Source organism: Pteropus medius, unplaced genomic scaffold (genome assembly GCF_902729225.1).
Source record: "Pteropus medius unplaced genomic scaffold, Ma_sr-lr_union100, whole genome shotgun sequence".
Classification (NCBI taxonomy): domain Eukaryota; kingdom Metazoa; phylum Chordata; class Mammalia; order Chiroptera; family Pteropodidae; genus Pteropus; species Pteropus medius.
This window is the reverse complement of record NW_024356336.1, coordinates 960,458-972,544: the sequence shown is the minus strand read 5'-3', so window position 1 is coordinate 972,544 and position 12,087 is coordinate 960,458. Positions and strand designations below refer to the sequence as shown.

The window sequence follows — 12,087 nt, the reverse complement described above, 5'->3', positions numbered from 1 at the left end:
ATTATAATTCACTGCATCCTTTGAAGGAAAATGCATCTGAATAAAGAAAAAAGTGATCCAGAGAAACATCACAAGGCAGATAGAAGGTGGCCCAAGGTTAGAAACTTGCTGATTTAAGTTGTGATCTTGTGGAGAAATAAGAGTTTGCTCTATTTCAAGTAAAACACAAGGCAATGGAGGGCAGAGGAGAGGGTGCTAACAGATAAATGCCTCTCAGTGCAATCTACGGGTCTCATGCAATTCTCACCAAAGGTCTTATAGGCTCAGAGAGGTAAGGAAATTTGCCACAAACCTCATAGCTGCTATGTAGCAGGGCTGGATTCGAACTAGGGTATGACTCTAAGGCCTGGGCTCTTCCTACTACAGTAAGTCTTACAGGAAAAAGCCCCTGAGAGCTGGTGCACCGATCAGTAAAGATCAGGTACAGGGCCTGCCTCTGCCATGCTCTGGACAAAAAAATGCCGCATGACCTCTGCTAAGAAGGGAAGAGTTTTCTTACTTCTTTGGAGGTCACATTTTCTAGGTCCTGGCTCATCATGATGCTCCGGAGTTTGGCTTTGATGAGGCGCTCAGTCCTCTCTCCTTCAGTTGGCCTGGAAAGAAATGTAGGAAAGTGCAGAACTATAGGAGGCCTGAGGGCAGAGTTTACAGAAACACCTGATGCTCCTGGACTAAACAGAACGTGGCTTGGGCTCACAGAGCTAACTTCTTGGTGTGCGCATCCTCAGTAGGTGTGGGGAGGGACAGAGAAGTCCTGCTCTGTCGTCCAGAACTCCCACAGGAGTCAACGGAGTGCAGCAGATCAAGAGGGCACAGTGGCTGGGACACACGCTCCTTGTTCAGGTCCTGCCAAGTACCAGGCTCTCAGGGCAGGATGAACTGCCAGTGTAACATCGCCACGCCACTGGGTCCTTCAGTCTCTGCTGAGGACGCTGCTGTGTGCTGATCCAGCCTACAGTCCCAGCTACGTCCAGCCCCCATTATGGCCTTCTTAAACAGAACCAAAATCTGTATTTCCCATTAACTTCTACACGTCAACTGTGGTTCTCACTTTAGGGGCCACATGAACCAGGCTAATCCTTCTTCCACATGATACTGTCCCCTGATATGTTCAAAGGCAGCTATCATTTCTCCCCAACCCTCTCATAATTTCTGTGAGACTTCGTATGGCAGGGCTTCGGTCTTGTCCTCATTCAGGCTGCTCCCCTCTGTCCACAGCCCTTTTAAATGCAGTGTCCCAGAGGAACGCAACACTCTGAGGTAGTAGGGTCTTAACCAAAGGAAGGGGAGAGCGCTTCCTTCTTCTAGAACTACACTTTAATTTAGTGTGGCCTCAGGCCATGGGACACAGGCTACACAATTACTGTTGCTGCCTTGAAGGCAGGCTTTCCTTGGTCTGTGTTGGTGCTGTTGTTTTGGGACCCAAGGAGCCCGACTCACATTAATAATACTCCTAAGGGTGGAGGAAGACACTTTGGACGTCAAGTTACTGCCTGAGAGCTTGTGAAGTATGTGGGCCCCAAGCTCCTTTGGGAATCTGATGGAAGTTACGATGCGGTTCCCCAGAAATGCACACGAACCTAAATTTGTCTTAATTTTAAAAGGGGGATGGTGGTCACAGACCCTTTCCCCAGCCAAAGATTGCCCATGGACAGCAGGTTAGGAACCCCTGCTTGAAATGCTGGTTCAGGGAGAGGTGGCCCTCAATCAAAGAAAGACAGACAAAGTGTGATGCTGTGCAGACACAGGGCCGGGCCTGGGGTGGGTGAGGGGGTGGAAGTGGGGGTGGGCGAGGAAGTATGGAACTTACTTGTCAACAAACAGTGCCGGGGAGTCAGGCCGAGTGGACTCCAGGTCCTGCATGGCATTCCACTCGTTGATGCAGCTCTGCTCAGAGCTGATACAACTTTCATAGTAGGTGGCCCAGATGAGAGCCACGCCCCCGGGGAAGTAGTTGTGCCTTCGAGCCACTTCGCAGGCCTTGTGAAGGACCTGCAGGGCAGACCTGGGGTGAGGAGGGGGAGAAGGTCAGGGCAGGCAGGCACAAGGAGTGCTGGGTTTTTCTCTTGACAAAAGGCTTAAAATAAGGTGGGGAAAGGGCTGTTTATCAAGGACTCGCTACTGGGGACTCCCAGCCTGCCAGGTAACACAGCTCTAGCCTCCATGTCATATGTATTGACCTAAGAACAGACGGAACATCTTTCACCATTCCCAACAAGGAAACAAAAAGACTTCATAACTCTCCCAATCAGGCTGGTTCACATGTTATTTTACAGTCCACTGATTAACTCACAAGAATTAAGATTTACTTCTGAGGTTGTGGTCACCTTGAACAAAGGAACCACAATGAAGCCTAACAATTGGAAGGTAAGAGTTATTACCATGCAGCAGAGACATTTGACTGCATTCTAAATGACTTCATTTCTAACCCCCCCCCAACAATGTTATAATAACTCAGATGCTTAGATTTCCCAAGGAAATGAATTCTAAAAACTCATTTTAATATAGAAACTAACTGAATAGGTTTGGGAAGGCAGAGTGGGGTAGAAGAAACAACATTAAAAATGTATATCGTAATGGTCAATTCCGTTCCTGTTTTACTTCTTTCTACAAAAATATAGACTGAAAATACAGAGTGAATGAGGTATCAATGAAGGGAGGAAGAGTGAAGCCTTAGATGGAGGGAGAGTTATCAGAGAAGTGCTCAGCAATGGAATAAAAACCACTGCAATCCGCGTCACTTTTCCCGATGGTACATATTTGTCCTATCTCCAGGCTGACTGAAGGAACAAACTTGAGCTGAATACTTACTAAATTTAGTTCTAGTTCTGAAGTTTTATAAAAACACGTGGGCCTATTTTTTACTTGCCTATAGAGAAAGGGATTTAAAAAAATCATCCAAGGACACACAGAAATATCTGAGACATCTAGATATGATCCTGAATTGACTGGAGTGTAAAAATGAAGCACAATATTAATTTGTGGTCCATGGGAGAATTCTGCATAACTCTCTATGTCCCAGAGAAAAGAGTAATTATTTCAAAACACTGGACATAACTCTTCTCATTTGATACCAGCAGCTTTCTCCCAAGTCTTTTCAAGATTACTGAAGAGACACTTCTGAGTTTGATGCGTGAGCGGTTTGTGCAACCCTCCAAGGACAAGGACAAGGACAAGGACAAGGAAGGCTCTAAGATGGGTGTGCAGGGTTCAGAGAAGCTCCAGACATGACCTAGTTAACTTGACACAGCCTTGACCCACAGTGACCTCATTCCCAAAACAGAGCATCCAAGGAGGCCCTACCCCTACCCAGGCCCTTGCATGCTACAGTCAGTATCCCAAAGCCTGGTGCCCTGTAAGAATGCCTTCCCAGCACCCTTCGGTACAATATGACTTTGTTTTGTGTTTTTGGCCACCTCCCTCTACAGACTTTAAACTCCACAAGGATAAGAATTATGTCTGTTTTATGCCTCCCAGATGCACAGTGCCTACCACAGTACCCTTCCCTTCATAGAGCAAAGTGAATGCCTATTGTGTACCAGGTACAATGAGTAATTGAATTTATGCTAGAATGACATTTGTCGGGAGGAACTGCACATATGTAAAACACCACGCTTTAAAAACAACAAAAATCAATCAAAATAAAAAGTGACCGAAGGACAAACTAGACATTTCTCCAAAGAAGATATACGAATGGCCAACAAGCACATGAAAAATGATGCTCAACATTAATTAATTAGGGAAACGCAAATCAAAACCATAATGAGATACCACTTCATATCCATTAGGGTGGCTATATGAAAAAAAAAAAAAAGACTAGGATGTGGAGAAATTGGAATCTTTGTGCACTGCTGGTGGGAGTGTAAAATGGTACAGTTGCTGTGGAAAACAGTTTGGTGGGTCCTCAAAAAGTTAAACATAGAATTACCATATGATCTAGAAATTCCACTCCCAAAAGAAATGAAAGCAGGGACTTAAACAGATACTTTGTTCAGCAATGTTCACAGCAGCTCTATTCACAATAGCCAAATGGTGGTAACAACTCAAAAGTCTATCAGCAAATGAATGGATAAACAAAAAGTGGTATATCCATAGAATGAAATATTACTCAGTCTTAAAAAGGAATGAAATTCTGACATATGCTACAGCATGGATGAACCCTGAAAGCATTATGCTAAGGGAATGATGCCAGATACAAGAGGACAAGTATGAGTCCACGTACGTGAAGGATCTAGAATAGGCATAGAGATGGGAAGTAGAATGATGATTGCCACAGCTGGGGTGTAGGGAATAGGGAGTAGGTGTTTAAATGGGTACAGAGTTTCTGTTTGGGCTGATGGAAAAGTTCTAGAGATGGATGGTGGTGATGGCTGCACAATACTGTTAATGTGCTTAATGTCATTGACTTGTACATAAAATGGTAAAATGGTAAATTTTGTTTTGTATATTTTTCCATACACACAAAATAAATGCACCTAAATAGGCTTCTAAGCAGAAGGGGTTTTTATAGTCACGCTGTCAGCTAGGAAAATATTTCTAAGGAGTTAAAAGTCCCTAAAACCACACTTACCACATGGCCTGGACAGATACGGGCTTGAAGACGTGCATCCTTCCTGCTGTGCTGACGCTGAATCCACTGGGAATGAAAAACAAGGAAGAAAGATACCGTGGAAGGAAATCAGACCCTCTAATCACATCACTGCAAGATGATGGGGGCAGGCCAACTGTGGACACCCTCAGGACAACTGTGTCACATGCTGTCTGATGAGGGACAATAGGCCCACTGCATCAGAGATATGGGCAGACGCAAAAACCAACCAACAAACAAATAAATAGGCTCTCAAATGTGGAAGGCTTGTTTCTAAGCCAGCAATGCAAGGTCTACCAAAAACTGAACCCAGCAAAGGGTTTGAGGAAATGACAGCATTTGACACGATGTTTACGTTCCTGCATAGATAATATATTAATAGGAAATAAAATTTTAAAAAGAAAAAAGAAAACTATAATCCTACCTCATCAAAAAATCAAATTTTTATTTTTCTCTCCCAGCTCTATCTATGAGGCAACGTAACTTTTACTGTTAGAATCCTAGTGTAGGGACAATTTCCTATTCTGCTTCCTTCCACTCATTACAGAACACGCAGATTTCCCCTTAGGAGCAAACATATGCAAAACTCAGATGGCCCTTCATCTCTTAATGTACCTGCCCAGGACAAACTAAATGATTCCTCCCCTGCAGCCCCCAAAGAGGCACTCGAAACACAGTTGGTTGTACCTATCAGTTGTATGTCTTTTCCTGCACCCCCAAAGACTGAGAGCTCCTGCTGTGTCACATTTATCTGTAAACTTTCAGGGACCAGCCCCAAATGGAGGGCACATAGGGAGTATTCATTCGATAAGTCAAAGTAAATAAATGAATGTCAGTTTACCGCTGTTCTTGAACTTTATTCAACAGTGGATCTTCTGTAATATGCTTCCATTGATACTTCATGACCCAAACTCCCTTACATAATGTCTGGAATGTGCCCTTCCTTATATGGCTCACTGGGGGGCTATATTATTTCCCCTGATTAATAAACATGTTGCACACATAATTCTATTGCAAATGATTACGCAATGATGCCCCAACCAACTTGTGTTTCAGGGTCTACAGTGATTAAAAGAATCCTTTAAAAAGATCTCCTTACCCGTCACCATCAAGGTGGATCTTCGTGTCGCTCCACAGTCTGAGAACCATCCCAATGGTACAGCTTTTACTACATGTGAGGAAAGAGAAGACATCTAGAGTTAGAATCCACCCTCCTACACACAATCTTCCCTCTCTGTGTCTTCACCCAGCCCATCCAGCTCACCCAGCCCATCCAGCCTGACCTGGGTCTGACTGCTGGGTGTGTATCTGGAAGAAACTCCGAGGCTGTCTTTAGGGACTGTTCACCACTGAAATCTACAAGCCAGGGGTCTGGGATGGCCCTGCTAGAGAGAGTCACCAGTGACCCTGCTTGGAGACATGACCCCACTATTTGGTACGGCTGCAGCTCCATAAACGCCAGGTCTCAGCTGCAGCTCTCAGGGGACAAGGAGTAACCAGCTGACCAAACGCCCTCGCTGCAGCAGGGGCGAAGCCGCCAATGGCTGGCGCACTCCTGGAACAAGGCCACATGCACTCTGGGGGACACAACAGGCGCATACTGGAAGCCAACCCCAGCCTCCTGTCCTGAGGTGATGGGGAGGGGAGCATGCCAACACCATTACTGAAGTTCATGTCTGGGTATCTGTTTCTGTACCTTTTATGCAGCTGCCATTTTAAAAACTAGCTTAATCTACTTTTATTTTGCCCATCGTAACAGTAAAACGATATTTTAGAGACTAGAGTGGCTGAAACACACAGAGGGAAAGAAAGGGCTTTATCAGAGAGGCTCCTCAGATTATTATGAAAATTCTTCAGGCGTTTAAAAAGAGTCGGTGAAGCCGCTGTAACTGTGCCAAGGCCAGCTCGACAACCTCCAGGGATCTCGAGCTAACATCTCTGCTACCACTTAACAGTTCCCCCAGGGAGTAATGTTACGAGCCTGTGACTCTGCAAACAGGGAGCTCTGGACCCACACGACAGCTCTTCCTCCAGAGCTTCTGTGACCAGGCTAAGCTCTTCCACCCTCTGCTTCTGTAGCTGTGGGGCAGGTAGCTTCAAGCCCCTTAGGTAAAATTAAACTAAGCCTTTCATGTGAGGTCAATTCTCAGGTACAAACCTGCAGTCCTACCCATCCTTGATAGGCTAATTACGTTTCTTCTGCAGAGCTACAAAAGACAATTTATGATGAGACTCAGAGCTCCTGGCTGTGTCAGTACTAGGACAAGGCAAGGAGGGGACCCCTCAGAGACCATAGCCAACATACCCGTACTCTTGAACTTGCCCAAGTGCCCACTTGTCCTTGGCTTAGCCACTACACGCTCCAGAGGCCTTCGGGATGGGCCCTCAACGCCCAGCCCTCTCCTGTATTCCCACGACACCCCTGTGCATCTATCACTGAGCCCATCACCCCAGCATCCGGTTATGGCTCTCTTCCTCACTAAGCTTATAGGCTCTCTGATGTCGAGAACTGTGTATACTGTGGCTTCTTTGTTTACCTGGGCCTAGCCTATTGCATCATACACAGGAGAATGCAAATAAAGTGTTTGCTTAATGAATTAGTACATTAATGAATGATGACTAAAGGGAGTCCATTTAATCCGGTTTTAACAAATCCAGCCTTTGCAGTGATCTCACACGCATTAACTTATCGTAGGTAAGGAGAGCCGTTCACCCTCACTTCACACACATAATAGGGTCTATGATATAACTGACTTGGCCAACAGTTATTAGGAAATTCCAAACCTCTCTTCTAGCCTCTGACCCAGGACCTGTCAATAAGTATTTGGGAATCCATGGGATAGCAATACTGGATAAGGTATTTGATACAATGCCAATCAATCCCATATTTCTTACATGGGCCCGTGTGCCTGGAAGGCGTCCCCTTGCTTCACTGAACTGGCTTCTACTTTCACTTGGCTGTTCACCACAGCCATTGCCTCCTCTGGGAAGCCCTCCTGGCTAAGGTGCCTTCTGGTAGAGCACCCCCAATAACACCTAATGTTAAAGCTCTAAGCACAGCATAACTTTTCTATTCTGTCAGTAGACCCTGAGCTCTCTGAGAGCAGAGACTGGATCGAGCACGGCGTTCAGTACACAAGAGCTAAAATGGCAACTTCTACTGTCCTCAGCACCGGATCACCCCGGCTGCCTACCAGCCGCCACACACCGCACCGTCATCTCCCACGGACACGGCGCCATGGAAATCTTTTGCCTGCGCAACCCCTGTCCCTGTCACAGAAGGGAACCACTGTCCCCTTAGACTCACCTTTCCTTACTGGAGAAGTCGACTCCCAGCAAGATACTCTCCTCTGTGTCCTGGCGACCACTGCTGTCCACCACCACCATGTACCGGACGCGCTCCGCCCAGGCACTCTCCAAGCGCACGGCCTGGACAAACAGATGCTTTCACTGGGCTGCCTTCCCGGGCCATACCCCACCTGCTTCACCGAACCAAATTAAGGACTTCTGTTTTCTACCTTTCCCTCTGTGAGTTTAACAATTAACATGAGATCCTAAGGCACAGGGGCCATGTCTCATTTATATCCCCAACTGGAAGGGCACTGCCTGGCTCAAAGAACTGCCACCCCCGCCCCCTAAATTTTGTTAAATGGGTAAATAAAATCCAGAGAATGAAGATTCTGACCTAGCACAGACAGACATTGAGTCCTGAAACATCCCTTCCCTGGAGCTTTGGGGTACTAAGGGGCAAACCTGGCTTCGGCTTTTGTGAACAATTTGGGAAATTTTGCTAGCAGTAAAAACTCACACCCCCTACCACTGTATGTACCCATTTCTCATGAATAATTCCCTACCAAATTTCACAATTAAAAATTAAAACTTGCCACTCTCATCTCTTCTTACCAGCTTGATTCTATCTTCACAACGCAGAAGGTTGATCATTACTTGAAGATGTTGGGGCAAGTCACCTATTGGATGAATGAAGAAAGTTTTAAAAGGTCACCCACTTACTTTCTAAGCAGAAACCTATGAGGCTGATTTTAAGAGCCTGAGAGAAGACCTAAATGTTAAAATTCCTCTACCTATACCACGGGAGAAACATCAGAACTACTTGAAGTCTTGACTTGTCTTATTCCACTCCTGAAATGTATAATGAGGATGAGTGAGGCAGAGGATATTGCCACGTTTTCAAAAGTCACTTTTATTTTCTGAAATATTTGCAAGGTGGGGTTTTAAATACAAACTCTGGCAAATACAGGCAATCCTAGAGAAGAAATATTATTAAATTCAAGGAAATATCACTTTGCAGGGTGGGACAGCAGCAACTACAGACATGTCTTCTGAAACGGGATTTGCTAGGAGTCAGTCTGAAAGAGAAAGCACTGGGGGTGACTTCCGCATTTTCTGTAAGAGATAGATGTTACTTCCACAACCAGGAGGAGAAATGCTTATGCGACTCTATAGATAGCAAGTACATGCTGAGTGCCCAGAGAAATAATTTGGATAACACGGCAATGTTATTTTCTCTTTTCTTTCTAAAAATTACACCCCACCTCCCACCCTGGTTTTTTAAGAGGCAGTAATCTAGAGCCAGGCTTCAAACTTCTCTGAGCGGCCCCACTGTCCAGGGGGTGCCTCTGGACTGCAGTGAGGGGAGGCAAGTTTCTCCCAGGTGGTGAGTCATGCAGGTGAGTCATGGCCATGCAGGTTCAACCTAACTGAAGAAGAGCTGTGCCCTCCAGGCCCCCATAACTGAGCTTTATAATTAGTAAGTTGCAAGTGTGACTAACACTGCTTTTTCCCTCGTTTATACATTTGAAAAAATGTTTACAGAAACGAACTCATAGATAGAGAACAAATTGATGGCTGCCAGATAGGAGGGGGGTTGGGTGCTGAGTGAAAAACGGGAAGGGATCAAGATGTACAAATTGCCAGTTATAAAAACAGTTGTGGGGATGTAAAGTACAGCACAGGGAGTATAGTCAATAATATTGTAATAACTATGTATGGTATCAGGCGACACTAGACTTATAAGGGGGATGACTTTGTAAGTTATATAAATATCTAACTACTATATTGTACATCTGAAACTAATATAATATTGTATGTCAACGGCAATCAAAAAAAAATTTTTAATTGTTTGCATGAGTTTCTTTCTGAAGAAAAGGTTCATCTGTAAAGATGCTGGTCTAGGAAAGTACAAGGAATGACTCATAGAAAATCTGTATAAATTTCAATTTGTGCAACATTCTAATAGAAATAGAATTATCTTTTTTGAAAAAAATTATCCTATAGATCATAATTAGAAACCCAGAAGGATCAATACATTGTATTCATTCCTTTTGCAAAAGTATCTTTTAAATTTTAGGGCAGACTGACGTATGATGTCCAAATAGTACTTCCTGCCTCAGAGAGGAATCAGGTCGTTACAAAGTTGTCCCTCTTGTCTGTTCTATCTATCACAGGATTCCACAGTGTGCATACAACACCTGACATTGGCACCACTTTCTATAAGGAATGACTTGGAGGTCAGGATTCATGTTAAAGAAGGACACAAAGTTCTCCGTCCCCTTCCTCTACCTAACAAAACCCTGTAGTGTCCACTAATGCTATACAACCACCACAACTGGTTCTTGGCTTGCCTGGGCTCCACCACCATCCACTCCGAGTCACAGAAACATACAGATAAAGCGAAAAACAGCTGCCTGTCTGAAGAGTGCCTAAATGAAAGGGCTATTTTCCACAAAGATCAACTCCTGTCAGGGGGATTGCCTGTGGAGATGTGGAATTGCTGACAGACAGAAATCCTGCCCCTGGCCTTGCGTCCACACACAGTCTCTACATATTCAAGTGTTCACTAAGCACTTGCAAAAAAAAAAAAATCAGAGAACATAAGCCGAAAGTAGAGGCCCCAGCAAGAGTCACAGACTGACTGGACTGGCTGAGAGGAACGGAATTACTTTTATACAGACAGAATTAATCCTCAGCTGTACTCAGCTCTGCATGGTGATTACTGAAGGGACTGTGGGTTGTCCACGGGATGATAACTCTAGAAAAAAAGGAACTGACATAAAGTCTAGTCTGTGCCTGCCCCAAGGTCATTTACTGAGAGTCCTGGGATGGTTAGCAGTCCCTCTGCCTCTGTGCGCTCACTGGCAGTCCAGACTGTGGAGGCGGAAGAGCCAACAAAGCCAGTGGCTTTCTTCCTACTCTCATGTACATTCGAGAGATGCATGAACCAGTCTGGCTTAGGGTTTTTACAAAATGGTTTTGCACTTACTTCTCCAAGCTCTCACACAGTATGAAAATATTGTTTGATTTAGAGGATGGAGACATTTTACACTTAGTGAACAAAGCTTGAGCATTTGCTTTGTTGTACATGTTATGGGTAAAACATAAACAATGGTTAAATTCCTAACAGAATAAAAATGTTAGCAGATTCAAGAATAAGGTTCTCTTTATAGTTTTGTACTAGACATCACTGTAGTAATAATTATAGCTATCATTCATGGAGTACCTACAAGGAAGTAAATATGCTACTCTGCCTAAATTTTAAGTTCCATATCATCTGAGATACCAGTATGTGGTGCCCATTGCAAAGATTATGAGGCTCAGAGGTTGACTACGACGGCACAGGAAGTTACAGAACTGGAACCAGAAGCCAGGTCTGTCTGGCTCCAAAGCACATATTCTTTCCCTAAACCACACTCCTTTCTTGTGCAGGACAATTATTTTCTTAGCTTAAAACAGACTTAAACCTTGATTATAAATATCACTATGTGAAAATATTGATTGAGTCTTGGTGTTTGCTATAAATTGTAAGATATGAAATTCTAACCTAGGCACCTGGCTTCAAAATGAGGCTGGATGACTTGAGGTGGGACAAACGAAATGATCAAGGTGACAAGAAAACTGGCCCCAATTGCTAGGTGCTTTCACCTGTTGTTCTGAGAGTCAGAGGCCTTTCCAGCTCACAGTCAAACATATGCCACCCATCCAAGAAGTGCCTGGCGAGGCTACCCATGTATTACAAAGATGAACCTATGAGCAAATGTTTTCTGATTTCCCCTTTTCAAATTTTCAGAGTCAAGTCGCCTAGGAAAACCAGTCTTATTAGTTTATAGGCATTTCCTATTTGTTTGCTTTTGGACCTAAATTAACGTGAGGTCTGATCCTCACTTTATCACTTCTGTCTACTTCTCAAAACCAAATCCACCATTAAAATAAAAAAGACTTCTCATCTCAGTGCATGCTAAAGGCTCATGAAGAAAATCTCCAAACGAAGAGTTTTCCAAATGCTTGGAGAAATGACAGTGTCCCCAGGTTTGGTACATATAGCACTGCAAGGTGGCTGTTTTCAAGCAGACAACTTCTGGCTATAATGTGTTGTGGTACACTTGTTAAAAAGTCATGCTATAACTCAAAATCTGCCGGTAACGGATAAATTGTGAGTAGGGAATTTTCACATCCAAACAGAACACTGCTGCTGACAGCCTTAC

At 44.3% G+C, this 12,087-nt stretch overlaps 1 protein-coding gene across 2 annotated transcripts in view; it reads right to left on the bottom strand.

Moving 5' to 3' along the window:
* SSH1 (slingshot protein phosphatase 1) overlaps nt 1-12,087 on the bottom strand; it is a 56,836-nt gene that overhangs the window by 18,248 nt on the left and 26,501 nt on the right. The window contains exons 4-9 of one of the 2 annotated variants that reach the window (XM_039861959.1): nt 8,492-8,556; nt 7,896-8,017; nt 5,688-5,756; nt 4,571-4,636; nt 1,811-2,005; nt 500-593 (exon numbers count right to left, since the gene is read on the bottom strand). In XM_039861959.1, coding sequence (XP_039717893.1) covers nt 500-593; nt 1,811-2,005; nt 4,571-4,636; nt 5,688-5,756; nt 7,896-8,017; nt 8,492-8,556 — 611 coding nt within the window. Of the gene's footprint in view, nt 1-499; nt 594-1,810; nt 2,006-4,570; nt 4,637-5,687; nt 5,757-7,895; nt 8,018-8,472; nt 8,557-12,087 lie in introns of those variants that run through there. The other variant, XM_039861960.1, reaches the window with a different exon arrangement.